Consider the following 27,125-nt stretch of genomic DNA (forward strand, 5'->3'; position numbering starts at 1 on the left):
CTCAAAACACTTGACTGCCACCTGCTGGAAATTTATCATAATTGCTCCACAAATCTCTGCCACCTACAAGGGCGAAGGAAGGCACATCCCGGAGTCCTGCAATGTGGTGTGCTGCTCGCACTGCGAGCATGACTCTGCCTGTTGCAGGGGTCATGCCACCACGTCTTTATCAATTAGACTGGGGGAGTCTTGAACAGAAGGACTGCCGATTCCTCCCTGTGTCCCCAGTGCCCTGGCTTCCACTAGGGGCTGGAGAAATGCATGCTGGATGATCCTGGTGCAGACACCTGTTACCTTAGGCTCAAGACACCTGGTCTCACTGGATGAATGTTCTCTAGATCCATCTGATGCAAAGAAAGGCAACCAAACTCCCCATGGACTGTCAGTAACCATCAGGATCAAGGGGGACTTGAAGAGGGTACAGGACCCTTTCAGCCTCTCACCTCTGCTCAAAGGTCACCACCATCTGAACAGACCAGAGCAACTCCACATTCATTTTCTCAGTAAACCTTGAGTCGGGCACCAGCAAGCGCCATGTAGTGGGAAATGTGTGGAACGGGGCCAGGTGCCAGCTGCTGCGGCTCTCTGGGTGGGGGAGGGAAAGTACTTCCAGCACACTGCTGTGCTTCGGGCCAGCTCCTTGCAGGCTTTGGGAATGTGGAGGTGGCCGCACAGGGCCCCTTCCTGGGGAGTTTGGGGTTTTGTGGGGAAGTAGATCGATAAGCTTACAGCCGCCAGCAAGGGTAGTCAGGGATGTTGATTAACTATGATCTGTATTTTCCTAAGCTGTGCCCTTTTATGAAGTCACATCATCAAAAGCCATTATCCCAGTGACATCTTGGGGTTTTACAAAGTAGCCTTAACAGAACTCCATTCAGCTGTCACACCTGGGAGTGTGGGCAAAAGAATGGGACAGGCTTTCACTGGTGTCCCATTTTTAAAAAGGGAAAGCCCTCTGTTCTCTCACAAAGCTCGTTTCCCCAGAGCCATTTGGTAGAGCATTGCTCAGGACCCGTAGAAGGAACCTCCCCGACAGATACCCCTCCTTGCTCAGTCTGTCCAGATAAACTAGCTAGTATGTTTCCCAGCCTGTGTGAGGACCTGCCTTTGCCCTCTCTGCCCTGGCTACCAGGAAGCCCAGAGACAACGCGTTGGCTTGGTTTCTGTAGCTTTCCTGAGCCAGGATTGCTTCATCATATAATTTCCCCGCATTCCTTCTCCCAGAGTGCTTGTTCGGGGTCTGTGTGTTTCTTTGTGGGAGTGGTTTTGGAGGCAGGACCAGCAGCAGTGTGGTGGTTAGAACCATTAGTGAGCCAGACACATCTGGGTTCTGTCCCCGTTGCTAGCTGTGTCATGTTAACGTAACTTTGCCTCTGCAGTCATTAGTTCCTTACCTGGAAAATTGGGATAATGATCACAATTGATGGATAGGTTATTGTAAAGATTAAACTAGTCCAGTGTAAATGCCACTGTTCCCTTTCCCTCCTCCCAGGTCAGGCTTGGTCTGTGGCTCCAGCATCCCAGTCTGTCTTTCTTTCCTCCTGCTCGTGTCAGGCATCGTAGGAGTGATACAGCAGTAAGAACTAGGTGACCAACTGTCCTGGTTTGTCTGGGATAGAAGGGTTTCCCAGGATGCAGGGCTTTTAGTGCTAAAATGGGAAGGTCCCGGGCAAACAGAAGACTTGGTCACCCTAGTAACAACCAACTCCAGCATCTCAGTGGCTTACAGTCACAAGGGTTTATTTCTTCCTCTTGCTGGTCTCCATCCAGGACCTGGGCTAAAGGAGGAGCCTCTGTTCAGGAAATTGCTGGTCTCGCCACAAAGAAACACACGTTCCAAAGTTGCAGCTGTCCCATCCACTCACATTCATCAGTCGAGGCAAGTCACAGGGCCAGGCCTGACACCGAGGCGATCTGCAGACTCTCCTCACAGGGAGGAGCAGCTAATAGTTTGAACCTTAATACAATTACATGCTCCCTTTCTTTTCTGGGCTGCTGGAGCAGGGAGAAGGGAAAGCCGAGAGAGGCTCCTGATCTGTGATTTGTTGTCTTGGATATGGTCATATTCCTGTAGACCAGGGGTCCCCAACCCCTGAGCCATGGACCAGTACCAGTCCATGGCCTGTTAGGAGCTAGGCCACAAAGCAGGAGGTGAGTGGCGGGTGAGCGAGGAAAGCTTCATCTGTGTTTGCAGCCACTCCCCAGCGCTAGCATCACCGCCTCATCTCCACCTCAGATCATCGGGCATTAGATTCTCATAGGACCACCGATCCCAGGCACCAGAAAGGTTGGGGACCGCTGCTGTGGATGGTATGTGTGGGTTTCTTAAGGGGCGACTCGGCCTCACCTTGCTCTGCTCAGAGGAGCAGCCATGTGTCCTTTTGGCACCTCATAGCGGATGATACTCTCCCTCATCCCTCTCAGCTGCTGAGGCATCTCTGCAGGGTGGCCTGGGCTGTGACTCCTCTTCTAGTCCCCTTGCTCCTTTGTGTGGATCCCCTAAAATTCCTTTCCCTGTGCTCCAAGGAGCATGAGAGGACCGAGGTGGGACAGAGGGTACCCCTAAGTTCTTCCCAGGCACATTGCACAAGTCCCTTCGTGCCCCTCTCTGGCCATCCAGTGAGCCTCCCTCCCGCCTTTGGAAATCTCTAGCTCCGAAGTAGGCACACATGTGGCTGGCCCCTGACCCCACGATGACGGGCCAGGCTCCCCCAAGAATGCCTTTGCTGTGCGCCACTTGGATGGCTGCACAATGGCTGGCCCTGAGCCCCTGTCCCTTCAGCAAGGGCCCCTCTCACAGGTATCTTCGGTCTCTTGTAGCCTCCTCCCTTGGCCGAAACCTCTTTTGGAAGTAGTTAGCACAGTAAGAGGTTTGGGGTTTTTTTCCTCTTTTTTGTTGTTTTATTGTCTCACATCTAAGAACACCTTCTTGGAGAGAAAACAGTTTTCCAGAAATGATTGTTAAGTGTCACGGCTGATTAAGTTTCCTTAGGTTGTCCAAGCATATTAAAAAAAAGAGGCCTTCTCATGTTCGTTTTGTAAAATATAGTGCCAAAATCCATGTTAGCATTTATTATTTCTATAAAGTAAATTTGAGTATTGGAAAAAATGATCAAACTTAGACATTTCATATAAAGTTTGGTACATAGGACCTTCATCTAAGTCTCAGGGAAGTTGGGGAAAGAGATGTTGGGTCCTGGGAGACACCTAACTGCGAGATGGGGCAGGGCAGGTGGAGAGCAGAGAGAGGCTGCAGGGTGTGAAGGGCAGGGCAGGAGCAGCCCGGGGAGAGGGGGGTGGGGGCGGGGGGAGCCAGAAGGCTTCTCTTGGAGGCTGACACCTGAAGGCACTTGAAAGGGAAGCAGGAGTACACCAGATGATGGCGTGGCTGCAGGGAACCACACCTACAAAAAGCAGTGTGGGCACAGCTGAGGCCGAACAGCCTTGGGAACTTAAGTAGCTCAGTGGCCTGAAGCTTTTGGCGGCAGATGAGGGAGGTTAGGCTCCAGAGCAAGGAAGCTGTTGCAGCGGTCTGGTGTTTCCTACTAAGCAGTGTGGGGTTTTATGTAGGTTTGGGGCAAAGCAGTGAAGTCATTGAAGTGTTTTTAAGCAAGGGGGGTGTCTACCTCTGACCACAAAGAGGAGAGGGTGAGGCTGGAAAGGAGGGCAGTCTGGATAGAGGCAATGGCCAGCGGGCAGAGGGAGGTGACTAGACCCATCCATCATCAGAAGGCTATGCGGAGGCTTTGGGGTGTGAGAAGGAGAGGGAAGGCTGTCCAATGTGGATCCTCGGTTGCTGATTTGGGGGCTGGGAGGATAGTGTGAGACCTGGACTGGGAATCAGATTTAGATGGAATTGAATACAGTAAGCCTGCCTCCAGTGGCACTTCTTGGGGACTTGTGTCCATTTGCTACTGCTGTGTCAACTGAGGCTTAGGGACAAGAAGTCTGGAGGTCCTGGTCAGGTTGTTTGCACAGGCCCAGAGACTGGGGTTACCAGAGTCAGACAGCAAAGGGGAATAAATTAGGCAGACAAAATAGTTTCTATTTCTGGATATTCATTTGAAGACCTGTATAACCAAGAAAGACAAAGATAGGTAGTCCAAAGACAGTAAGAACGAGCCAGCGGAATGTGAAACACCAGAATTCTTGCTTCAGAGAGGTCAGTAAAATCTCATTTAAAATCTAAGTCTTGCCACCTTAAGGCAGGGCAGGGAAGGAGTAGGATGGAGGGTGCGCCCCTTGTCTTCCTTCAGAGCCACTTCCTCCCAGACTGGGGAGCACAGGGGCAGAGAAGAGAACTCTCTGTCCTGCCAGTAGGAGATGGGTCAGGCAGCGCCCACATTAACACAAGCATGTGCCTTTTCAAAATTGATTTCTCCTTTAGTTTTGTGTGTGCCCAGACATACTTGAGGTTCGTGGACACTTTCTTAAAAGTTCTGGGAGCGAGCTAAAATGTTTAAGGTATTGGTCCTCCTGGCATTTTGTTTGAGCTTAATGTTGCCAAAGACTTGTTTTCCATTGTTCCTCATTGTCTGGATTTAGGCAACTGTTCTTGAGAGAAAGAGTTGAGTGTAGCTTCTAGAGGCCCACCACTCTCCAGCTATATGACCTTAGCTAGTTCCTTCACCTCTCTCTCCCTCAATGTTCTCATTGGTAAAATAAAGAAAACAAAAGTATTTAACTCATAGAGTTATTTTCAAGTTTAAATAAGTTAATCTACATAATGCAGTAAGAACAGTGCCTGATGCAAAGTGCACACCCAGTGAGCATTCACTATTATTGCTTGGCCCAGTAGGAGAAATGAAAAGTATAATTCTCTTCCTTCTCTTAAGGTCATGTCCAAGAATCCATGTTTAGTAATTTAAAAGGCATTGTTTTTCACAGAAAATATCTCCTGCCAGATTCCTCCATGTGTTTGCAGTTTAGTTTAACAGGCAGCTGAAGGATGGGATTGTAAGCCATCCAGCTACTCCCTGTAATTAGGAGTCATGAGCCAGCTACCCCATCTCCCTTGGCTACTATGAAGTTTTTAAATCTATTTGCCCCAAAGTGACCTGTCGGGTTTTTTCTTTCCTGTGGGCACACTCTAGGCTTCTGGAAGAAGTTGACTGCCTAAAAGGAAACTACAAAACATGAAAACCGCTTTGAGGTGACCAACAAGTCCAGTGGCTCCTTACTCCTCCCAAGGTGGATCTGAGGTTTAAGAACTGTCACTTCAGGTAATGAGTCATCCTATTCCCTACCTGCCCCTCCCCCAGCTTCAGTGGTAGTTCTTCCTTCAGGAAGTGTGGTTGCTTCCAGGCCCTGAAACTTGGAATATTTCACCTCATGCAGTTTGTCCAGCTGTTCAGAAAGAGGGGGTGGGGACTAGAGGTGGCACCTCATGTCTGACATGCAACCCAAAGGGTCACCAAGACCCTGAGCTCTGTACTCATTCCTGGTCTAATTAATGTCAGCAATAATATAACAACAATGGCAGCCACCCAACAGGGCCTTTAATGTGATTAAATGATTATAAAACGCTCCTCGAAGAATAAATCAAAATAGCCAGGAAATTTCTGAAAATGAAGAGTAAAAAGAGGGAAAGCATTTGTTCTACCATATATTAAAATGTATTGTAAAGCCACATAATAAGTAGTGTGGTACTAATATGAAAATAACTAAATCAAAGAAACAGAATAGAAAGTCTAGAATTAGATAATAAATCAATAAATAGGATATATGGTCTAGCAGGGATCCCCAACCCCCAGGCCATGGACTAGTACCAGTCCTTGGCCTGTTAGGAACCGAGCTGCACAGCAAGAGGTGAGTGGCAGGCGAGCGAGCAAAGCTTCATCTGTATTTTCAGCCACTCCCCAGCACTAGCATCACCGCCTCAGCTCCACCGCAGATCATCGGGCAATAGATTCTTATAGGAGCACCAGTCCCTGGTGCCAAAAAGGTTGGGGACCGCTGGTCTAATAAATGTTGTTGAGACAGTTGTCTATCCATTAGAGGGAAATAATACATTTCCAACAATAGGTAGTATACCAAAAGTAATTTCTAAATAGTTTAAAGAGTTAAATAAAAAAAGTAAAATTATAAAAAATTGAGGAGGAAAAAAATGGCTTAGATGGTAGAGGCTCTGTTCATCCCTCTGGCAACCAAATAAAAGTTGCGACAGAAACAAGGAGCAAGCAGCAAGGAAAAATCACCTGGGATCTAGATGAACAAGCCATACAACTAGGGAGAAATCCAAGAAAGCACCCTGAAATGGCAGAAGGTAGGACTGGGCAAGGATGCCGGGCTGCCCGATCTGGGGCGGCTGAGTGAGATGGAGGCTGTGGCAGCGGCAGGCGCCTCTTAAAGGGGCTGCGTCTGGGAGCAGATTTTCATGGTGATGGACCTGCTCGCTCTGAGGACCAGTGCCTATTGGGCTGCACGCAGGGGGCACCAAGGACTTACAGGGAGACAGCGTGGGAGTGAGGGCCTAGGTGAGACTCGCTAGGTATAGAAGTGCCAGCGGTATTCATTGTTCCTTGTTGAGCCCTCCCCCATCCCATTGCGCGCACACAGTGCCACCATAGCTGTGACGTCATCAAACTGGATAACAGAGGTCTCTCAGCCCAGAAGGATTACTTCACCTCCCCCAACTCGCGGCCCTACCCAAGCCACATCCAGGTATATCCTCAGCGAGTCAGGTGCTCCTTGCTGAGCAGCACCTAGACTCACACTGGAGGCAGCTGGCCACAGTTTCTGGTGTGGCCTTTCGAGGCAACTATAAGAACAGCCTCTGCAGATTACTTTCTGAATCTTAACAGGTGGCCATAGAGAGGCACAGGCTGGGGCTAAACTTTGCCTGCAACTGAACCCCTCTTAGGACTGTGCCACTGGACACCTACTTCACAAATCTACACTAATAAGACCAGGAGACTTAGGAGCTTTTCTTAGTACATAGAAACAGACACGGAAAGGCAGCCCGAATGGGAAGACAAAGAAGCAGAAACCATATGAGAGAACAGAACAGAGATCCAGATATAATAGAGTCAAGTAACATAACAGATACAGAGTTCAAACACGGGTTTTAAAGAAGCACAATGAACTTTTGGGAAGTATAGATAAATTCAGTGAGAACTTCAACAAAGAGATAAAAAACAAAAATGGAAATGGAAATTATAAATGGGAATCAGTCTGACATGAAAAACACATTATTTGAGAAGAGAAGTATATTAAATGGAACAAACAAAGTGAATAAAGAAGAGGATCAAATGCCTTATCTAGAAGACGGGAAAGCCAAAGACACTCAATCAGAATGGCAAGACTATAAAGATAATTTAAGGAGCATATGGGACACTATTAAGGGTCCAAATATACATCTGATCAGTGTATCTGAAGAAAATCAAGATGTTGAACAGCTGTTTGAAGACATAATGATGGAAAACTTCCCTAACCTGGTGAAGGAAATGGACATAAAACCCCAGGAAGCTCAGAGAATTCCAACAGTCAGGGATCCAAAGAGGCCCACACCAAGACACATCATAATTAAAATGCCAAAGGTTAAATACAAAATATTAAAAGCAGCAAGAGGAAAACAGATAGTTACCTATAAGGGAACACCCATATGACTGGCAGCTGATTTCCCAAAAGAAACTATGCAGGATGGAAGGGCTTGGCAAAAAAATATTCGACATGATGAAGACCCAGGATCTCCAACCAAGAATACTTTATCCAGCAAAGCTATCATTGAGAGTTGAAGGACAGATAAAGAGCTTCCCAGACAAAAATAAGCTAAAAGAATTTATTACCACCAAGTCAGTATTACAGGAAATGTTGGAAGGACTTCTTTAAGAAGAAAAAACATGTATCAAAAATGGGAATAAAGAATGGTAACAACTACATTCCTATCAATAAGTACCTTAAATGGAAAAGAACTAAGTGTTCCAACCGAAAGATAGAGTGGCTGAAAGGATAAGAAAACAAGATCCCTACATATGCTGCCTACAAGAGACTCACTTCAGATTGAAAGACACACACAGATTAAAAGGAAGGGGATGGAAAAAGATATTGCTTTGATGGACCTAGAAGGTGTTTAAGTCAGACAGAGAAATAGAAACACTATATGATTTCACTTATATGCAGAATCTAAGGAATAAAAACAAAGTAATCAAAAACAGACACAAATATAGTGGACAATTTGGTGATGGACCAAGGGGAGGGGGGCTTGGGCGTTTGGAAGAATGGGGTGAAGGGTTAAAGATGTACAAATTAGTAGCTAATGGATGGTCATGTGGATGGAGAACATGGCATAGTAAATGCAATTAGCATTAATATGTTGGCTAGGTGGAGAGTCAGGGGAGGGAGGGAGAAATTGAGAGGATCGTTTTATGAACTATATCAATGTCTATGAACTATATCAATGTATACCTGAAACTAAAATAAATAAATTAAATATTAGTAAAGGGAAGAATATTATTATTTTGGAGTGAGAAATGCTTTTTAAAATGTCACTTTTAGTGTCACATGTAAACAGCATAGCAAAGTTAAAAGCAAAGCAGGGGGGATGTATTTACAACATCTATGACAAACAAAGAATATATTTCTAATGTACAAATCCTAATATTCAACACCTATTGGGTACTTTCCATGTGCTAGGAAGTGTGCTGTGCACTAAGGGTACAAGCAGTAAACCAAACAATGTCTGCTCCCCTGATGCTTATAGTCTAATGGAGAGAACAGCCGGTAGTAAAGAAAGTAGATTACTGTGAGCCAAATTTTGATAAGGACTATGGAAAAAAATTAAGCACAGCAGGGTAGATTAGGGAGGGTTGACAGGGAGTTGTATTATATGGATAGTCAAGGAAGCTTCATTAAGTGACATTTGAGCAGAAACATAAAGGAAAAAGTAGATGAATTTTGGATTGTTTTTTTCTTCATGTTGATCTGCTGGAATTTGTGATAGATTGGATGCAGGTTGTGAAAGGAGTCAGGATTGACTTCTAGGTTTGGGACCTAAGCAACCAGAAAGGTTGAAATACTGTTTACTGACATGGGCATGACTAAGAGGCTTGGCTTGGGGAAAACCAGGGGTTTGTTTATGAATCTTTCAGTTTGCGATCTCTGTTGTATATTCAATGGGAGAGGTCACGGAGGTGGTTTGTTATACCAGCTTGGAATTCAGGGAGAGGTCTGGGCCGGATATGTAAATTCGGGAGTTGGTGTTGGATGGATAGTATTTGAAGCAGTGGAACTAGACCGATCTCCTAGGGAATGAGTATAGACAGAGAGAACAGCCATAGGACCCTCATTTAGAAGCGAGGGAGATGAGGAACCAGCTAAAGAGACCAAAAAAGAGTGGCTGGCCACTGAAGTAGAAGGAAACTGTGGTATCTCTGAAGCCAGGAGACAATGAGGCAGGAGAGATCAGTTTTCTCAGATGTTGCTGACTGGTCAAGTAGAGAGCAAATGGAAAACTGGTGATTGAATTTGGCAATGAGGAGGTCAGTGGTAACAAAAGAGACTGTCTTGTTGGAATGAAGGGGACAAAAACCTGATTCGAGATAGTTTAGAGAGAGTAAGAGGAAAGGAACTAGAAATGAGGGAGTAACTGGAGAGGAATAGAGTTCAAAAAAATTTTTTCCCCTCAATTTTGAAAATTTTTGCAGTGTGTTTTTATCCTAATGAGAGTCATCCAGTAGATGGAGAAAGGGGATGACACAGGATTAGGGGCAGGGAGAGACTTCTGGACTGATGGTCTGGAGTTCGGAGAGAGGACGAAGTCAGCACATGTGGGGTATGGGAGTCCTAACCAGCAGCGTCTAGGTAGGCCGGTAGCTGCGATCGCTGTCCTCTTAGTGAAGTAGAAAACAAAGTTGTCTGAGAGTGAGGACTGGGGAGATGTCAGAGGTTTGAGGAGAAAAGTGGAAGTATGACATTCTCCATTAGCAGCATGGGAGAACACATGGAGTGGAAGTCGGGGCCCTCTGGGCAGCACTGGGCTCCTGAGATGAGAGGCGAGGGATTGAAAGTGAGAGCAGTCGATTCCTTGTATGTTTTTTTCCCAGCAGTTTCAGGGGCCAGGTGAACATGAGTTAGCAGGCCCATCAGTACTGAAGACAACATGGTAGAAGAAACAAGACATGAGCAGGCACAAAGGAAAACTGAAATGCCTGTAATATAAGAATATACCACCTGTAATCATTTAAAAATACGAGTAAAAACAAAGAGGTTTTGCTTTTCCCTTCAGAATGATAAGAGCTCTTATTGGAAGTATAAGTTAATGGAGCTTTTATGGAGCACAGTGTTTTAGTATGTTCCCAAACATATGACGTGTGTCTCCTTTTGACCTGGCAGTCCTACTTTTAGAAATTTATAGAAGGAGATAATAGTTCAAGTGCATGGAGATAATATCACTCCAGAGATGATTGTGAAAGTGAAAAGTTGGCACATTACCTAATGGGCACATTACCAGGGAGGCCTGGTTCACTAATCTGTAAGCATAACAGTAGTGAAAACAAGAGCTCACACTTACCTCTTGCTTTGCAGATGAGGAAACTTGGGCCCAGAGCAAAGGCGTGACAGCCCCAGTCACATTGTTTGGAGCTCAGACCCCAGCTGTGGGCAGTATACGGCCCCCTTCAACTTGGTTTGGAGCTGGAGTTCCTTGCAAGGTACTTGTCAACTTTTTGGGGGGGCCAGCTCATTTTGTATTTTTAAAATATGAATTCTCAAAATGTTTTGCAAATTTATTTACAGTGTCTTTATTTCATTATGCAAAGTTTTCCTTGCCAGGGATGCTGGGCACAAAAGGACAGTTGGGCAGACAGGACAGATCTTGCCTGGGCCACTGATAAAGAGGGACTGTAGAGAGAGACCTGACTCCCAAGTCTGACTTTAAATATAGTCTGGAAAATATTTTCTGCTGCCCTACAACTTTTACAGAAGTTGTAACAAAGATACAAAGATAGCAAGTCTATCATTTACTTCACTGATCGGATTTATTCATTGGAAGAAAATGAAATTAGGACTGTCAGAACATCTGGCACACGTGGTCCCCTCAGAGGGAGGCACACTGGCTATAACTTCCAGAGCCTTGGGCTCTGGTTTAGTTCTTCTGCAACCTAGCCTGGCTTCTCTGGGCTTTTCCTCAGAAAGACAAGTGGGTGAGCCTAAGTTACCTGTAATAACTATTAAAGTAAGTACAAGGCTCTTCCCGTTCCTGCCATGGCCCTGTTCACTGGGTGAGAGATGTGCTGATGTGCTGGTGCTGTCAACAAGTGCCCTGCACCGCCCCCCGCCCCCTCCTTTAGAAGAGCACATAGAAATAAGCATGCCTCTGTGCCTCCTTGTACCAATTCCAGACTTCCAATGGCGGACCAGAGAATGGACATTTCTTCAACAATCAGTGATTTCATGTCCCCGGGTGCCACTGACCTCCTCTCCAGCCCCCTCAGCACCAGTGGCATGGATTGCAACCGCAAACGGAAAGGCAGCTCCACCGACTACCAGTAAGGCCCTTAGGCTCTTCCCCTGGCTAAACTTGGTGTCAGTTCATGGGCATGGGACATCTAGGGGCCAGTTACTGTTTCTCCTGGAAGAAGGATCCTCTTTCTGCAAAGGGATCAGAATGAAAGATTCAACTCCAGGTGGCCACACAGTTGGTTTTTTCCCTTTATCTTTCCCTGGATTGCGAGCAAGAGGGAGCCTCCAGCAATACTGAGGCATTTATTTCCCCCTTGTGTCCCCAAATTATTCCGCATCAAGGAAAAAAGAAGAGGCTTAAAGCTAAGTTCTTCCTTTTACCCCTTCCTTCATCTTCCTTTGCTCATTGTGAGCAAGATGGCTAGTCTATGAATGTAGCCTCAGTGGTTTCTGAGAGAGCTTTGCCTGAGGACCTCTCCTGAGAAAGACATCAGTTGCTTAATATTTGCGGAATGCTAAGTAAAGGTCATCTCTGAAAACAGTATAGGAACATGGATGTTATCCTTAAACATGATTGAAATTAGTATGTACCTGTTATATTAAATAGTATTTTTGTTTCTTTTTAGACTTGATGACTTTTCTTTTGAGTAAGTAAACTTTCACACTTATAGTCAACTCTTCTATATCTATACGATCTCCTAGGGAATAAGGCAGTGTAGACCATTCAAAGGCACGCTTTGTTTTGTTGAGACAACTGCATAGACTCTTACCCAAATGTCCATGTAAGAGGTTTTCTTTTGTTTAGTGAGGGAAAATCTCCAAAGAGGTGTCCCCCCACAGCAGATGTCCTTTCTGCTGAAGTTCACAGGTCGAATATGGGGAGCACAGTGACTGGAGGTCAGATGCCCACTAGGAGATGCTATGATTAATATGTAAGTTATCCCAGATGATTTAGAGAGCAAACACTGAGGGGATGGAGTGTGGGTGTGAGGACCGGAAGGTGTTTTTCCATAGCAGTAACTCCCCAACAGAGAGACCAGGAGATGTTTTCTGTAGACCCCTTGTCTCTGGCAAGTGCTAATGGACCATTGACATGTTCTAAGACCTGCTGTCTAGATCTGTGGTTTCCAACCCTGTGACCACGCAGGACCTTCAGGTCTTCCTTATGGACCCCAGTTTGCAAATCTTTTGTAATTCATGGAGACCCTGTTAATTAAGGAACTATAATCCCTTCCCTACAGTTTTAATGTACTAAAGTCATATCTGTCAGGCAAAGCTTCTCCTCACCGGAGATGATCAACCTGGCCTCAGTGAGAAGACACTAGTCTAGACAGAAGGGGAGGGCAAGTTTTCATTGTCCTGTGTGGCCTGGGTGAAACTCTGCCTGTGAAGACATCAAGGTCACCTGGTTGGGAACCACAGTTCTAGAATGCCCAGGATGTGATTCAGCGTTCCTAAGAAAGTCGTTTTTGCCCCTGAGATTACTACATTGTTTGAAAGGCCATAATTTCTCCTTTCTCATGGGATAAAAAAGAAAGGGAGAGGCCCAGGTGGCAGTCAGTGCCCACCTGATACATTTAGGGGCTGGTGAAGGCTGCGAGCTGACCACAGTGGGATCTGGAACTCCTTCCTCTGAGGATTTCGATCTATTTTCTGCCGAACCACGAGGTGCCATAAAACTTGGAATTCTGGAGTCTGTTAAAGGGAGGCAGAGCCCTGCTGTGACCCCAGGACCCTCTGCAGCCCAACAGGGTTCCACGCCCCTCTGCCCCAACCCTCTCCTCTACCCTGATTCTTCAGGCTTTCCCAGCTGGCTGAGAACCAGAAAATGGGGTAGCAGTGCCTTTGAAAAGCTGCCTCAGGGCTCTGCTCAGGTTTTTTTCGGTACTTTGATTTCCCCTCCTCAGTTCACCCACACACACCAATATATATGTATGCACATATATATTTGATGCTTAATATGTTTTGCAAATGAGTAAACTCCATTTATCCAGAATGATGGCAAGGAGTGGGGAATGAGGTATTATTTGGATACTCTGGTTAAGAGTTTCCATAAATGCTTTGTATTCCCAATTTTCAAACAATCAAAATATGGTAAAATATATGTTAACACAGAAACTATTGAGACTACGTATAAATTTTCTTTAATAATCTGGAAAACCAGTCTGAGTTCAAGTTGTTTGTATTTATTTGTTGGACTATATTATTTGTTATATAATAATACATCAATAATTAATACTTTGGCTGTTTGAGCTTTCTCCTTGTTTAATTTCTGGATAAACGAGAGCATTCTGTATTGTGATAAGGTATTTTGTTTGTCTTAATGATAATCGTGTTCTCTTTTGTTTTTTCAGAGAAAGCATGGACACAGACAAAGATGACCCTCATGGAAGGTACCATGAACCTCGTCCTTTGAATTTCAGCCTTATAGCCATTTTCCTTGCATTGCACATTCTATTATTTGGTACAGGTTCCACCTATGTCTTAGATTGGGGATAAGCAAGGAGGCTGAGAGCCTGTGGGCTCAAGATCGTCTCCCTCCAGCCCCCAGTGCAGCTAACTACCAACCTTGTATGTTGTAGCGAGATGACAGGCATTAAACAGGGAAGAAACAAAGGTGTAGTAACTTGGCCATTAATCTTCAAGGGGATTTTATTTGTGTTTTTATCTTTTGCTTTTTTTCCCCCTAGGTTAGAATACACAGAGCACCAAGGAAGGATCAAAAATGCAAGGTAAGCTTGGGCCATCATTCTAGCTATAACTGTCCTGGTTTCATAGAGTGCAGCCAAGGAGGCCGTGTGCGTCTTGTCCCTGTCAAACAGTCCTTTCCACAATGTCACATCCATAGGAAATAAAGCAGGGGGCAGTGGACCTTGGCTTGATGTGGCCTTCTGTCCCTTGTTCTCTCCGGGTTGAGCTATCCTTCCCTCTTTCCTGTCTAAGCATGTCTAATCTGAGGGGACTTTGGAGGGAGCAGAAAATAAATGAAGGCTAAGGTTTCCCCTAAGTTTTCAGCAGGTTGCTCCTTCCTGACTCTCAGGTGCCCCAGAGGAGACCTGGCTCCGTGATTCAATTCCTGGACTGCACCTCCCCCTTTTACACTACAAATAGCAACTGAAGGCCAGATGTGGAGGATACCCCGCTCCCTTGAATAAATTCTCTAACTCAGTCCCTCCTGCCTCCAGCCATACTTGCTGACCCCCTTCCATATGGGCGCTCTCGGCTCTCTTGCCTTTAGCTCCAGGGCCATCTGAGGCTCTATCATGACACAGAACTCGGGGCTGCAGAATTCAGCTGACCTGAGACTTCCAGCTTTTCTCTCACAGACCAGCCGTGGCAGGAGGTCCCATGGTTCTGTCGCTACAGCAGCAGCAGCAGCCAACTATATTTCCACAGATGCATCTCTGTAGGGGGACAGTCACAAATGGCAGGTGCAAACTAGTCAGGGAGAGTGTGTGACGGTGGAAGTGTCACTCTGCCTCAGTAGGCAGCAACTCTTGGCAGGGAGGAGCGTGAGATTCTTTGGAGGAGGCTCCTGGGGACAGATATAGCATCGACTCTAGGTCGGGTCATGGTTGTTTCAGGGATGGCAGTGTTAGTTACCTGGCAACTTGGTGAGTTTCTGACAGGCCACACAATGGGCTCCTTACAGAGACAGGGCTCACTGGAGACCATGGGACCCTTGCTAATGACTGTTCTGGAGGCTTTTCTCTTCGAAACCTTCATCTGCCTTCTCCTTCCACCCTCATCTTAAAATCCAGCATTGCAGAGGCTGAAAGGAAAATAAATCAGGAGAAATTAACCACACAGTTTACTTGAAACGACAGTTTTTATATTTCTCAATTCTAAAGATGAGGTAAGCTTAAAAAAATTAATACCAACCTGACAGTGAGGCCATTTTTTGGTGACTTTAGTAGAAAAGTCTAGTTTGAAACATTCTGCAGATTCTAAATTTGCCTTGTCAGATGAATATTGAAACAGTTATAACTTATTTTTGTCATTGTTTCCTTGATGCTCCATTACTTTTTATGAAATCATTTTTTATAATGTTCAGGGAAGCTCACAGTCAGATTGAAAAGAGGCGTCGGGATAAAATGAACAGTTTTATTGATGAATTGGCTTCTTTGGTACCAACGTGCAACGCGATGTCCAGGAAATTAGATAAACTTACTGTGCTAAGGATGGCTGTTCAGCACATGAAAACGTTACGAGGTGAGACCCTGGGCTTTACTGTCTTTTCTGCCCTTGCCCACAGCTATTATTACCACTGTTGCCTAGAATGTTCCTGAGTCCCTAAGGCAAATGTTTATGACTTGCAAATGTGTAGGCTTGAGTAATATGCCTGTGATTTTCAGCAATAGACACAATGCCAAATGAAATGATTATCGAGCTTATGTGAGTATCGGGGTGTGATTTTGCCACCCTACATCCCCAGAGGTTAGAGGCTGTGTTCTGTGCCTGTGTTTGTACGTGCGCATGATCAGGCTACATGCATATCAGATTGGACATCGCCGATATCCCTTCTCGTATATGTGCATGCTGAGACCCCACCCATACAATGATAAACATCAGAAATGTAGGTGAACTTAGAGACACATGAAAGCCAGTTTCGGTTTTTAAGAGAAAAATTCATCATGGTTCCTTTGAAGAGTGAGTCACTGGTTGATGGTTCTTGCCGACAATTTTATCGTCAGGAATGAACACTGATAATATTTTCTTCTTCCTGGAATTTCCCCAAACCAGATGGGCCCTTTATGAGGGAAACAGTATTTTCTTTCTTTTCTGAGTGTGGGGAGGGTGAGAAAACAGAAGCAGAAGCATGGAAGCGAATTATCCAAACCACAGGAGAAAGCTGAAACATATCAGGCATTTTAGTGAATGCCGTTTCTGGGATTTTCCATAGCTAGTCTTAGACTATTTGAAGAAATTGGAAAGTGGGCGCTCAGTCAGACTTCTGACCTGTGTGGTAAAAGAGTTGTGTCTTTTTATTTCCACAAAGCCACCAGAAATAAGAAGTAGCTGGTTTTGTCTGATTTGATCCTTATTCTAAAATATAAGTGTTGTATCCTGTGCTTGGAGAATGGTGTTTAAAAATTCATATTAGCAAAGATGGTAGAGATTAAATTATTATAAGATAATGTCAATTAAATTGGAAGGGGAAGAGTGGCAAGTTTGGAGTTATAAAAAGCAGAGATGCGGATCAATAATCTGTGCCTTGTTAGTTGATGTGAAAGTCACGAACACGGTCTGTTTACTTCCTTCCCCATGGTACTTTGAAGTATTAAAGAACCATTTCATTTTATTCACTATTCCACTAACTATTCTGCAGATTCAAAGTCATTTACTGCTGGCATTTTTCTCTGTTAAGTTATTGCTCTTCTGAAAGATGCCAGATTGACAGCCTTTTAAACATAAGTCTTGTTCCCTTTCAGTCCCGGGAGCTGGAGTTGCATTGACTGAAGTAATGCATTTCTCTAGGTTGCCAAGCTCATTTAAGTCACCACTGATGGAGAGAAACTCACACTAAATGTCTTCCACAATATATTTACTCAGGGCCTGGCAGACTGGATGATTTCCCAAGAACATTTAGAGTGGTGATTTGAGGGACTGCTAGACAACCCACTTAATACACATCTTGGGAGGAGGGAACCCTCCCAGGCACCTCTACCAGTTTCCTTCCAGAGCTGCCTTCTCTCTTAGAAGCAGATTTTTAACTTCCTTCCATTAGCTCTCGGTTTTCCCTGGAGTGACAAAAGCAAGCTTGTTAAGTCTCCTGTGGGCAACAGTGTTCTCTTTTCAATGAAATTCTCTGTGGCGTTACAGGATTCTGTTCAAAGCCAGATCTTGCTTTGTCTCAGTTAAGAAAAAAGGAGGTAAAATTTAAATCCCAGATGGTAGGAACTAGGCCGCATCTGGAAGGTTTGAGGCAGTGAGGTAGAATGAGACTTTATCTCAATATAAAGTGTGCCAACTTTTTCTTCCTGCTCAGGTGCCACTAATCCATACACAGAAGCCAACTACAAACCGACTTTTCTGTCAGATGATGAATTGAAACACCTCATTCTCAGGGTATGTTGCAATTACGGGATTATTTTGTACAACATTTATTTTTTTTACAAATTTCGGAGTTAAGTACCAGCATGTGGAAACTCGGAGTGTCAGTATTGAACCGTTTTAGGCCCACTTGCTCCTCTGGCTCTCCGCCTTCAGCTACTGTTTGGACAGCCGTCACATTCTTTCCCGAGACCTACCTCCTCCACATCTTCCCTTGAAAGTCTATGCTACTGTAGTTTTAAACCGAAGAGGCAATTGTTGAAAATTGGAGGTAGTTAAAAATCACATTCCTGCACGAAGGTTTTAGAAAGGGACTGAAACTGGTAACGACTGAGAATTTCTCTTATTCTCACTTAACCACTAGCGCACAAAAACATCCACCAAAATCTTTACACCAAAATCCCTTCAAAATAACAAAACTTCCAAAGACTTCATGATCCAAGGAGGAAAATAAATGGAGGAGGTGATGCTTTCACCTGCTGGATCGTAGCTCTTCCTTCATCCTGCCAGACTCTGCAGAGAGGCGGTTGAGGTGGCACCGTGGGAACTTGGCCTCCCTGCAGATTTCAGTCTGCAGAGGACTCCAAGGCATGCTTCTGGCAGAGTGAGATTCACTTGGAAATTGAAGGAAAGAAATGAAGTCAGAAACGTGTCCTCTCGCAAATTGTAAAAGAAAAATAGAAAACGTAACTAAAAGGAAAGATACCTGGCCCTGTCTCCCACAGCCAGGGTTGACTTCACTTGCTAAGACTCCTGTAGAACCTTTGGCACCCTTCTTTGAGCAAGATGTTTGCAATGCTCCAGGAGAAGGAGTAGTCCAGCTGGGTTTTTGTACCGTTTTCAGCTCTACGTGGCTCCAGGCCCTCTGTAAGTCTGGCCTGCCTACTTATTCTAATATTTTCTATCTATTACCACATAATATGCTGTATCAGTTGGAAAGTTTTCAACTGCAAGGAACAGAAGACCTGATGGACAAATAGGGTTTCATTTCTCAAGGATAGCTGGCCCTGGGGTAGGCTGTGAGGGGTTGGTGCGGTGGTCCACTGGGGGCAGCAGGAACCAGACTCTCTGTCTTCTCACACAACCATGATGACCTAGCAATGCAGCTTGCTTCCTCAGTGTAGTGAGGTGGCTGTGCCAAGTCTGGGTAGCCGGCCCCAGCCAGATAAAGCCAGTGGTTCCTTCTATCAGGAAAGGATACATCTTCCTGGAAGTCTAGTAGGGGCCTTCAGCTTATCAAGAAGATTCGCCTGATCACCCCTAGCTGCAGGGCAGGTTGCAGAGCATGGGTTTAGATTTTTCCAGTCTCCATAGTAGAGGCAGGCAAGAGAGAAGGGGGTTAGGAATTGGCCTCCCAGCAACCTTTGTCAAACATGCCTTCCAGAGCCACATCTATTTGCTAGATGTCCCTCCAGAAGTGGATCTCACAACCCAGTCCAGAACTTTGGCTATGATCTGGTTGGCCTGGGGTTGAATAGGGCTGGGTACATCCCTTGCCCCAGAAGTGGTCTTTAGTGCCACATTTTGGCAGCTGTAATCCTGCCCATCCCCAACTCTCTTGTACATAAATTATTGTTAGGCCAGGTTTTTTTCCATCTCATATAGGTATAGTTCATTCTTTTGAATTTCCCTTTTATCTGTCAAAATGTGTTTATTGGATGGTCCCACATTCCAGTTTATTAGTGATCTTTTGAGGCTTCCTGTGACTTGTAGATGTGACAAGCTTGCCTTCTGTGTCTTTCATTTTCATTCATTCACTAATTCAGCAAATATTTTTTAGTACTTATGTATATGCATGGCAGTGTTTTCGGAATATCAAATTACTGATGAACACATTAGGGTGGCGCCATTGCATGTAGAGTGGGACCACCATCACTACCTGGCAAGTTAGTGATGGTCCATTGGTTACCATTCTTAGGGCACAGTTATTCAGATTCAACTCTCTCCTTACCTCTCCATGCTTTTCTACACAGAAGATGTTCTTTTTTTCAGGGGGAACTTGCTGAAGTTAAGAAATAGACTATGTCTGCTGCATTTCTAGAGAAACCACCAGGGCCAGCTTCATAGGCATGTGTTCTGTGCAGTCACACAGGGCCTGGCACTTGGTTTAATGCTCTGCTGTCGCCATTTTGAAAATCATAATTTTCGAACAGGAGTCCCTGCATTGTCATTTTGTCCTGAGCCTCACAAATTAAGTAGCCGGTCTTGATTGCCATACTGGTAATTTGATGTTTTTAAGGAAAAAATAATTATTTGTGACTTAATGTATATATAACAAACTCCTTTTATAATGACAAATGCTTACTAATTTTCTTGTCGTTGCTTTTCTAAATAATTCCCTATCAGATGTCCATACTTACAAGAGTACGGAACGAGGATTTTAATGCTATTTAAGCTAAATACTTCATCTTGGGCTCGTCTTTCTGCTCTTCTGTTTTATACAGAAGATCTGTGATCTGTCTTCCCTGACGAAACTTTTCTTCTCTGGCCTATTTCAGTGGCTGTGAAGTCCTGCCCAGTCCCTTGCCATGTCCAGGTGCCCAGTTCTCAGGAATTTGCTTCAGCAGAAGGCAAGAGCCACTCAGATTGTGTTGGAACAGTCTGGCAGCAGGAGCTGGATTTCTCCTTGTCCTTATGCAAATCTGACTAACTGCTTGCTTCACTAAGTGCTTTCAAAACCTCTTTTGTAAATGGTGTGTCAGGCAGTCTACTTGATCAGTTTGTAATGTCTAGATGCTCTACTTCCTTTGTTTTGAAAACTAGGCAGACCCTCCCAGGGCACTGTATCTCTTATTAACTAACACCATCCTCAAGAGTGAGCCTGCCCCTGGTTTTCCTGTGTTCCCATGACACTCGTGGTGTTCTCACACCTCTGCTCTTCCACTGTCCCCTTCGCCCCGGCTCCTTCCGAGTAAAGCAGAGTCAGAATGCTTTGAGCCTACCCTATACTGACTGTATTCACTGGTCTTCGGAGACACGGGATGTGTTGAAATCTACTTCACTCATATCGTAGGTTCAGGCCTGACTGTGCCTAGATGTCAAGATGTCACAGTTACCTTCTTCCCAGGCACCTTTTGTGCTACATCCTCAATGAAAAGCCTCAAAACACTTCTCTTGTTAGATATGATTGCAAGGCAAATGAGGAAGTTATTAATACCCTATTTTTTGACAGAATGAGGCTTCCAGCAGATGGTGCTTGGAAAGTTGCTTCCCCCTCACTGTCATTCCTTGCCCCTGGGCCAGCTTAGAGGCCTAACTTAGGAAAAGATCGTTCCTAGCTTCCTTCTAGCTGGATGGCCTGCCAGGTTCTCTCACAGAAATAGTGATTCCGTTCCCCTTCTTATTCACTTCTTTTATCCCAGCACAAGTGCATGTGTCATTCTTTAACCTTCTGGTACATGAATTTATTTCCTGGCTCTTTGAATTAAACTATATCCCAAATACCCTTTTGTGGAAAACAGAATGGAGTTTTGTTTTTCCAAAGAACAGTCTGGGCACTAGTGAATAAAGCAAGATGTCAATACCCATTGTGCATTACAACTGTGGGAGCTGAGTATAAGAGCAAATATATGAGAGAGTAGAGAACACTCTCCCCCATCACTAGGAAGACCCCTGCAGGAGTTATGTAGTTTGTCCATCTGAAAGTTGTACATAGGATTCAAGTACATACAGACATAATTTCCTAAGTTCTTGGGGACTATAGCTTTGGTATTTATCCGCTTTAGTCTACCTAACAAATATTGCCCAGTCTCTACACCTATCTTTAATGGTACTTTAGATTTTTATTTGCATTCAAAGTGAAGAAATAAAAAGAATCTAAGGGGAAATTTTTGTTTTGCTTCTCTTGTCTCATTCAGAAACAAACAACCCAGCCCTGGATTAAAGGATAATATTTGAGAGCAGTAGTTCTCAATCTTGTGTACATTAGAATTACTTTGGGGCAGAAGTGGAAATGGAGTGGAGTTTAAAACAATACCAGTGATCCAACCTCACTCTAGACAATCAGCATAAAACAAAACAAAAAACACTGCTCAGAATTCTGAGGACCACTATTCTAGAGCTCCCTATAAATGAGGACAGAACAGCCAAGATACTGGAGAGGGTATTCTGATCTTAAAGATCCTTTTAATCTCAGACACTGTGATTCTACATAGTTATATTAAAGCAATAAAATATGATTTCTCTGGACCTTCAGATAATCAAAGGAAAATTCTTAAACTGAATTCTACTTTGAAATAGAACTTCCTTTAGTTGGACTTCTCCCTATAATCATTAGATGATGTATGTGTGTGTATATCCGCCTTGGAGAGAATCATATTTTTCTCATAAGGCATTTGTTTTAAGCATCCTGTTCTCAGGACACCCGTGAAACATCAATGAGAGCAGTTCTGCGCATCGGATACCTAGAAAACAAGTCCTTATTTGCTATCAGAGTGATGACAAATCATGTTTCTTGAAGTGTGATCAATTGATTATCCATTTCTCCTGATTAGGCAGCAGATGGATTTTTGTTTGTCGTAGGATGTGACCGAGGGAAGATACTCTTTGTCTCAGAGTCTGTCTTCAAGATCCTCAACTACAGCCAGGTATTGCTCATGTTCCCATTGGTGGTGGGCAGCCACACAGCCAAAAGGGTCCCCTCACTTTTCAGAATAATTGTACAATACTTATGTTGTCCTCCCACCCAATTTTTCTTCTAGAAAATTCTTAATAGTGAAATAAATTTAAACCTAGAAAAATCTTCTAATGCGTTCCATGTTTCCCTCATTCAGAAGGTTCGACTCTAAGCTTAGCGGCAGCTTTATAACTTTCTTATTGCTGCAAAATGAATATCCCGTAACTAAGGAGCAGGAGTAGAGGGTGAGGGGCTATCAACAAAGCAGAAAGGTAGACAGATAATCCAATGCCAGAAAATAGGAAAATTGGGAATCCACTCATGCTGTCTTTGCAATGCTATGTCCCATTAACTCCATCGAACCTAAGCTTCCTCTAAAAAAATAATTATAATAATCCATACCTTTTTTTATTGTTTATAGAATGAAATAAGATAAACATTTATGAAAGCTTCTAGAGTAGACTATTTCACATATCATGTCCCCAGAGTTTTTATCCACTCATTTATCCATCCCTTTACTCATTCCACATGATGGTGTTTGCATAAAAACTTGGTAAGGCAAAGAATTGAAGAGTCCAAATAACATTTATATAAGTTAGAATTAATGTAAATTTAATGTTTCCCAAATGTTTTGTTGTTTTTAGTCTTACAGGAAAGTCATGGAGGAAGTTTTTATTATCTCTAACAGATTAGGCTACTGGAGCATCCGGTATGACCCAATTCGCTTGAAAACAGAGGCTTAATGGAGCTAGGGGCATAGCCTATGCCCTACAGTTCTCTCCTGAAGTCTCAAAAGAGACTTTGTAGGCATCAGAAATAAATAAAAAGGAATACACAAAGCTGAAAGATCGTTGCCTTATAGGAGTGTGAACTATTTATATAATTGAGTCCTTTTTCCCCTCAGGTGTTATCAAAACCAAACTCCCAATGTCTCATTCATTGTCTGTATATCTAGGCAAAGCGATTGCACATGTGTACATGTTCCCATAGAAACATTAGAAATTCTCACGCTTAAAAATACAAAGTAAAGGCAAAGCACTTGTTGGATAATTTATATTCCAACTACTGTTGACTTGTCACTTTTGACATTTCATCCTCACAGAATGATCTGATTGGTCAGAGTTTGTTTGACTACCTACACCCTAAAGATATTGCCAAAGTCAAGGAGCAGCTCTCCTCCTCCGACACCGCACCCCGGGAGCGGCTCATAGATGCCAAAAGTGAGTACAGGGAAGGCTGCTGCCTCCTCCGTAACCTGCCCAGAGCCGAGGGCCCCAGTGAGGATCGCAGAATGCGCGCGGAGGTCTCAGCCTCTGGGTTCCTGCTTCTGCCCTTTAGCTGGGTCACAGGTGCTATCTTTGGCTAAATGGAATTATGTACATTCCTTTATGTTTATTTTTGATTTGTTTTACATAAAGAAGAAAAAATTCAATAATGAAATTCACTGAGAGGAAAAACAGCTACTTTGATTTGATTCTTTCTGATTTTTAGTCATTTTTTTTCAGTGTCTAGAAATTCCCAGTTGTGTGCTCCTGACTCTAAAAGGCGCATACCAGTTTGATTTGTTCCCTTCCCCCCCAAAAATTGCTTCGATTTATCTTAGTTGCACATGTGCAGCCTCATAAAAGTAAGAAAACTTGAAATATAAATATGGTGTCTCTGTGACCAAAGCGATTCCTCATTACATTGGCTCCCCCTCCTGGCTTCCTTCCTGCAGCAGCGGAACCACTCCACATCCTCCCCCAGCTTCCTGCTCCTGCACCCGCCGCCATCCCTCCTGTGTGAGGCCGGGTCGCCTTCTCCTCCTTAGTGCCGTGGGAGTCTGTGCGCTCTCGCAGTTAAGAGTGTGAACTCGAGTCAGATTGCTGGGCTCACGTCCTGGCTCTACCATTTACCAGCTGTGTGACCTTGAGCAAGTTGCTTAATTAACCTCTCTATGCCTGAGCGTCCTCATGTGCAAAGTAATACCTATCCATTGGGTTATTGTGAGGATTAAATATATTAATATACATAAAGCATGTGAGACGGTTCCTGGCACATGGTAAGCACAATAGCAGTGCTGGTATTCGCTTTGGCCCCGTGCAGCCACAGCCTAACTGTTTTCCTGCTTCTAAGCTCCCCATTTTAATCCCCGGAAGGAAATACCACCAGAGGAAACTCCTTTAAACCAGCCTTTTCATTGAGGCACACCTTTTCTTCTTGAAAGTACTGTGCAGTTTCTGGTACCTGTTGTTCTTTATAGTCTGGCCCCCTGGCAATGTTTTAGTGACCTGTGAAGAAAAAGATGAATGGTATTTGGTCCCTGCCTCTAAGACTGTTACCATATAGTCAGGGAGACAAGAAGACAGAAAGCTTCCCGTATAATAGGTATAGCCATAGAAATTGTACCAGGCATAGAGAACAGATGATTAATTCTCATGTGGGCGCGGGGACAGGCATCACCCAGTAGGTGACAACCGAGGTGGGTTTGAAAAGATGAATTAATGTTTACCGGGTGATGAAGGGAGGAAAAGAGCAGAGGAAACGATTTGTGGGTGGTGCAGAGGTGTGGCGCCTGCCGTGTGGCCTGCTCGGTGCTACTAGAACAAAACGTGCAGGGGAGGGGAGGGCCGGACCCGTGGGGACACAGCGAAGGGCTCTGAGCAGGCTGGGGCAGCCTCAGATTGGCATTTTGGGGAAGATCGCTGAGGCGGCAATTTGGGAGGTAGGTCGGAGCGGGTGAGACCCAGGAGGAGCCTTTGCCCTGATGGGTGCTTCCTGGTGGGCAGTGGGAGGTACATTAACCCCCAGACACGATCTGTTGCACCAGCTTCTGCACTGACAAGTAGCCGGTGTTTCTGTCAGGACCACAGTCATGCTCTTCCTTCAGAGACTCTAACTCAGTTGGTCTAGAACAGCAGAGTCCAGTGGAAACATAATGCAAACCACAAATATGAGTCATGGGTGTGATTTAAAATTTTCTAGTAGCCATATTAAAAAAGTAAAAATAATTGTAAAATAATTTAAATACTATGTTTAACCTGATAAATCGAAGATATTACATTGTTTTTTTTTTTTTCTTTTTTTTTTGGTACTAAGTCTTTGAAATCCTGCGTGTATTCACACTTACCACACACTCAGAATAGCCACATTTCAAGTGTGCAACAGCTGCATGTAGCTAGCGGCTACGGAACTGGACAGGACAGATCTAGAATGGGGTCCAAGGATATGGCTTGAGAACTCAAGGCAGTCCTGCTTCCTCCTTTTCATCTCAGTATCCAGACCTTTCCTGTCCTTCAAGTCCCAGCCCGCGTCCTTTTCCTCCCCGCCATTCATTTGGCACAAATCATACGTCACCTTGTGTTATTATGAATCTTTTTATGGTGAACTTCCATTTCCCCTTCTCAGCTGCAGGCTCCTGCTGGACAGGAACCCCATGTTATATTTCTTTTTATCCCCCAGAGCACTTAGTCCATTCCTCCAGTGGCTGCCTTCTGCGAGATCTAGAAACATTTCCACATTGACAACACACCTATCTGTAGTGCATCTTTTAAGGCCTAAACTATGGAAATTATTCTCATGTCATCTTTATAAAACAGTGAGGTAGGAAAGAAAAGGCTTTCTTCAAGGTCACACTCCCCCCTCCTGACAGACAACACTACTCTCAGTTTATCACATTTTGTGTATTGATTTGCAGCTGGACTTCCAGTTAAGACAGATATAACCCCTGGGCCATCTCGATTATGTTCTGGAGCACGACGTTCTTTCTTCTGTAGGATGAAGTGTAACAGACCTTCGGTAAAGGTTGAAGACAAGGATTTCCCTTCCACCTGCTCAAAGAAAAAAGGTAACCATTTAACAGTTCCATAAAATACTGTCACAGGCGAGGCCAACTCTCTACACTGGAGCTCTCAGCAGGGTGCTGGGGTCAGTGGTTCCAGGCTGCCAGGGTGGCAGGTCACAGGCCTTCAGCCAGGTCTGCCATCCCCCCAGCTACAGCGCCAGGCAGTTGGGAGCAGGGAGAGTTGGGAAGCCCTGATCTATTGTCCTGATGGCAGAGATTTGTGGGGAGGCTGCCTTTGTTTAATTTCTGTTTGTTTTAACGTGGTTGGGAAAAAATACTCAGCCACAATCCTAACTGCCTCTTGAGGAAGCCATTGGTCCATCAGTTGCTCTTGTTAAATTCACCAGTGACCTTGATGCTAAATGTAATGGTCAGTTTCATTTCTCTTCCATCTCGAAGTGTTCTCTTCCCTAGGATTCCCTGAAACCACATCCTCCTTGGCCCTCCATCCTCGATCACTCCAGGCTCTCTCGGTGGTTCCTTTTGCTGGTCCTCCTTCTCTTTCCTGGGCCTTCTCTTTTCTGTCCCTTCTCAATCCATAGGCGGTATCATCCATTCCCTTAGCTTTCAATGCCATTTATATTTCAATAACTTCTAAGTTTATATTTCTAACCCACACTTCTCTTTTAAACTCTAGATCCATAATTTAACTGCTTATTAAATCAATCTGCTTAGATATCTCAAAGGCATCTCAAACATGATATATGTAAAAATAACCACCTGAGCTTTCTCCTTGATGTCAATGGCAGCAAAAACAAATAAACCAAAATGTAAACCACCGTCCATCTAGTTGCAATACTAGAAGCCTGGGAAGCACCCTCACCCCATGTCACCCCCTCCTCCTCCCCCAGTTACAAAGTCCTGCTGCAATGAATTCCTTCTGCAGAAGTTATCTGAAATATGTTTATCCATCTCCACGTTCACTGCTGTCACTAGGTCCAGGCTCTGCTCAGCTCTCCCCAGGTCTGGTAAAGTAGGCTCTTCACACTTTCTCTCTCTCCACAGAGCAGCCACAATCATCTTTTTAAAAGTGAATCTTTTTATCATTTCCCTTTTTCAAACCCTTCGAAGTTTCCCATTGCTCTCAAAGTTCAAAATCCTTAACGTGATTTGTTCTCCACGGGTTCCTGGTGACTAGCACAGACGCAATGCTTGGTAAACACTCCCCGAGGATTCGTTTATGTTGAAATCCAGAGGTGCTCCAGGCTTGCTTAATGTGTCCCAAAGTGGAAT

The 27,125-nt window shown here is 44.4% G+C and overlaps 1 protein-coding gene across 9 annotated transcripts in view; it reads left to right on the forward strand.

The window, feature by feature from the left end:
- The window catches only part of ARNTL (aryl hydrocarbon receptor nuclear translocator like), a 100,334-nt gene that overhangs the window by 58,470 nt on the left and 14,739 nt on the right, over positions 1 to 27,125 (forward strand). For 4 of the 9 annotated variants that reach the window (XM_006905653.3, XM_006905651.3, XM_015596746.2 and 1 more), the window contains 11 exons: positions 5,094 to 5,222; positions 10,525 to 10,649; positions 11,340 to 11,486; positions 12,027 to 12,047; positions 13,755 to 13,793; positions 14,091 to 14,132; positions 15,455 to 15,612; positions 17,390 to 17,469; positions 21,948 to 22,040; positions 23,172 to 23,289; positions 25,746 to 25,895. In XM_006905653.3, coding sequence (XP_006905715.1) covers positions 11,347 to 11,486; positions 12,027 to 12,047; positions 13,755 to 13,793; positions 14,091 to 14,132; positions 15,455 to 15,612; positions 17,390 to 17,469; positions 21,948 to 22,040; positions 23,172 to 23,289; positions 25,746 to 25,895 — 841 coding nt within the window. In that variant the 5' untranslated portion in view covers positions 5,094 to 5,222; positions 10,525 to 10,649; positions 11,340 to 11,346. Of the gene's footprint in view, positions 1 to 5,093; positions 5,223 to 10,524; positions 10,650 to 11,339; positions 11,487 to 12,026; positions 12,048 to 12,261; positions 12,333 to 13,754; positions 13,794 to 14,090; positions 14,133 to 15,454; positions 15,613 to 17,389; positions 17,470 to 21,947; positions 22,041 to 23,171; positions 23,290 to 25,745; positions 25,896 to 27,125 lie in introns of those variants that run through there. The other 5 variants (XM_006905655.3, XM_006905654.3, XM_025038700.1 and 2 more) reach the window with 3 other exon arrangements.

This window comes from Pteropus alecto, unplaced genomic scaffold (genome assembly GCF_000325575.1).
Source record: "Pteropus alecto unplaced genomic scaffold, ASM32557v1 scaffold461, whole genome shotgun sequence".
NCBI classification, from domain to species: Eukaryota; Metazoa; Chordata; class Mammalia; order Chiroptera; family Pteropodidae; genus Pteropus; species Pteropus alecto.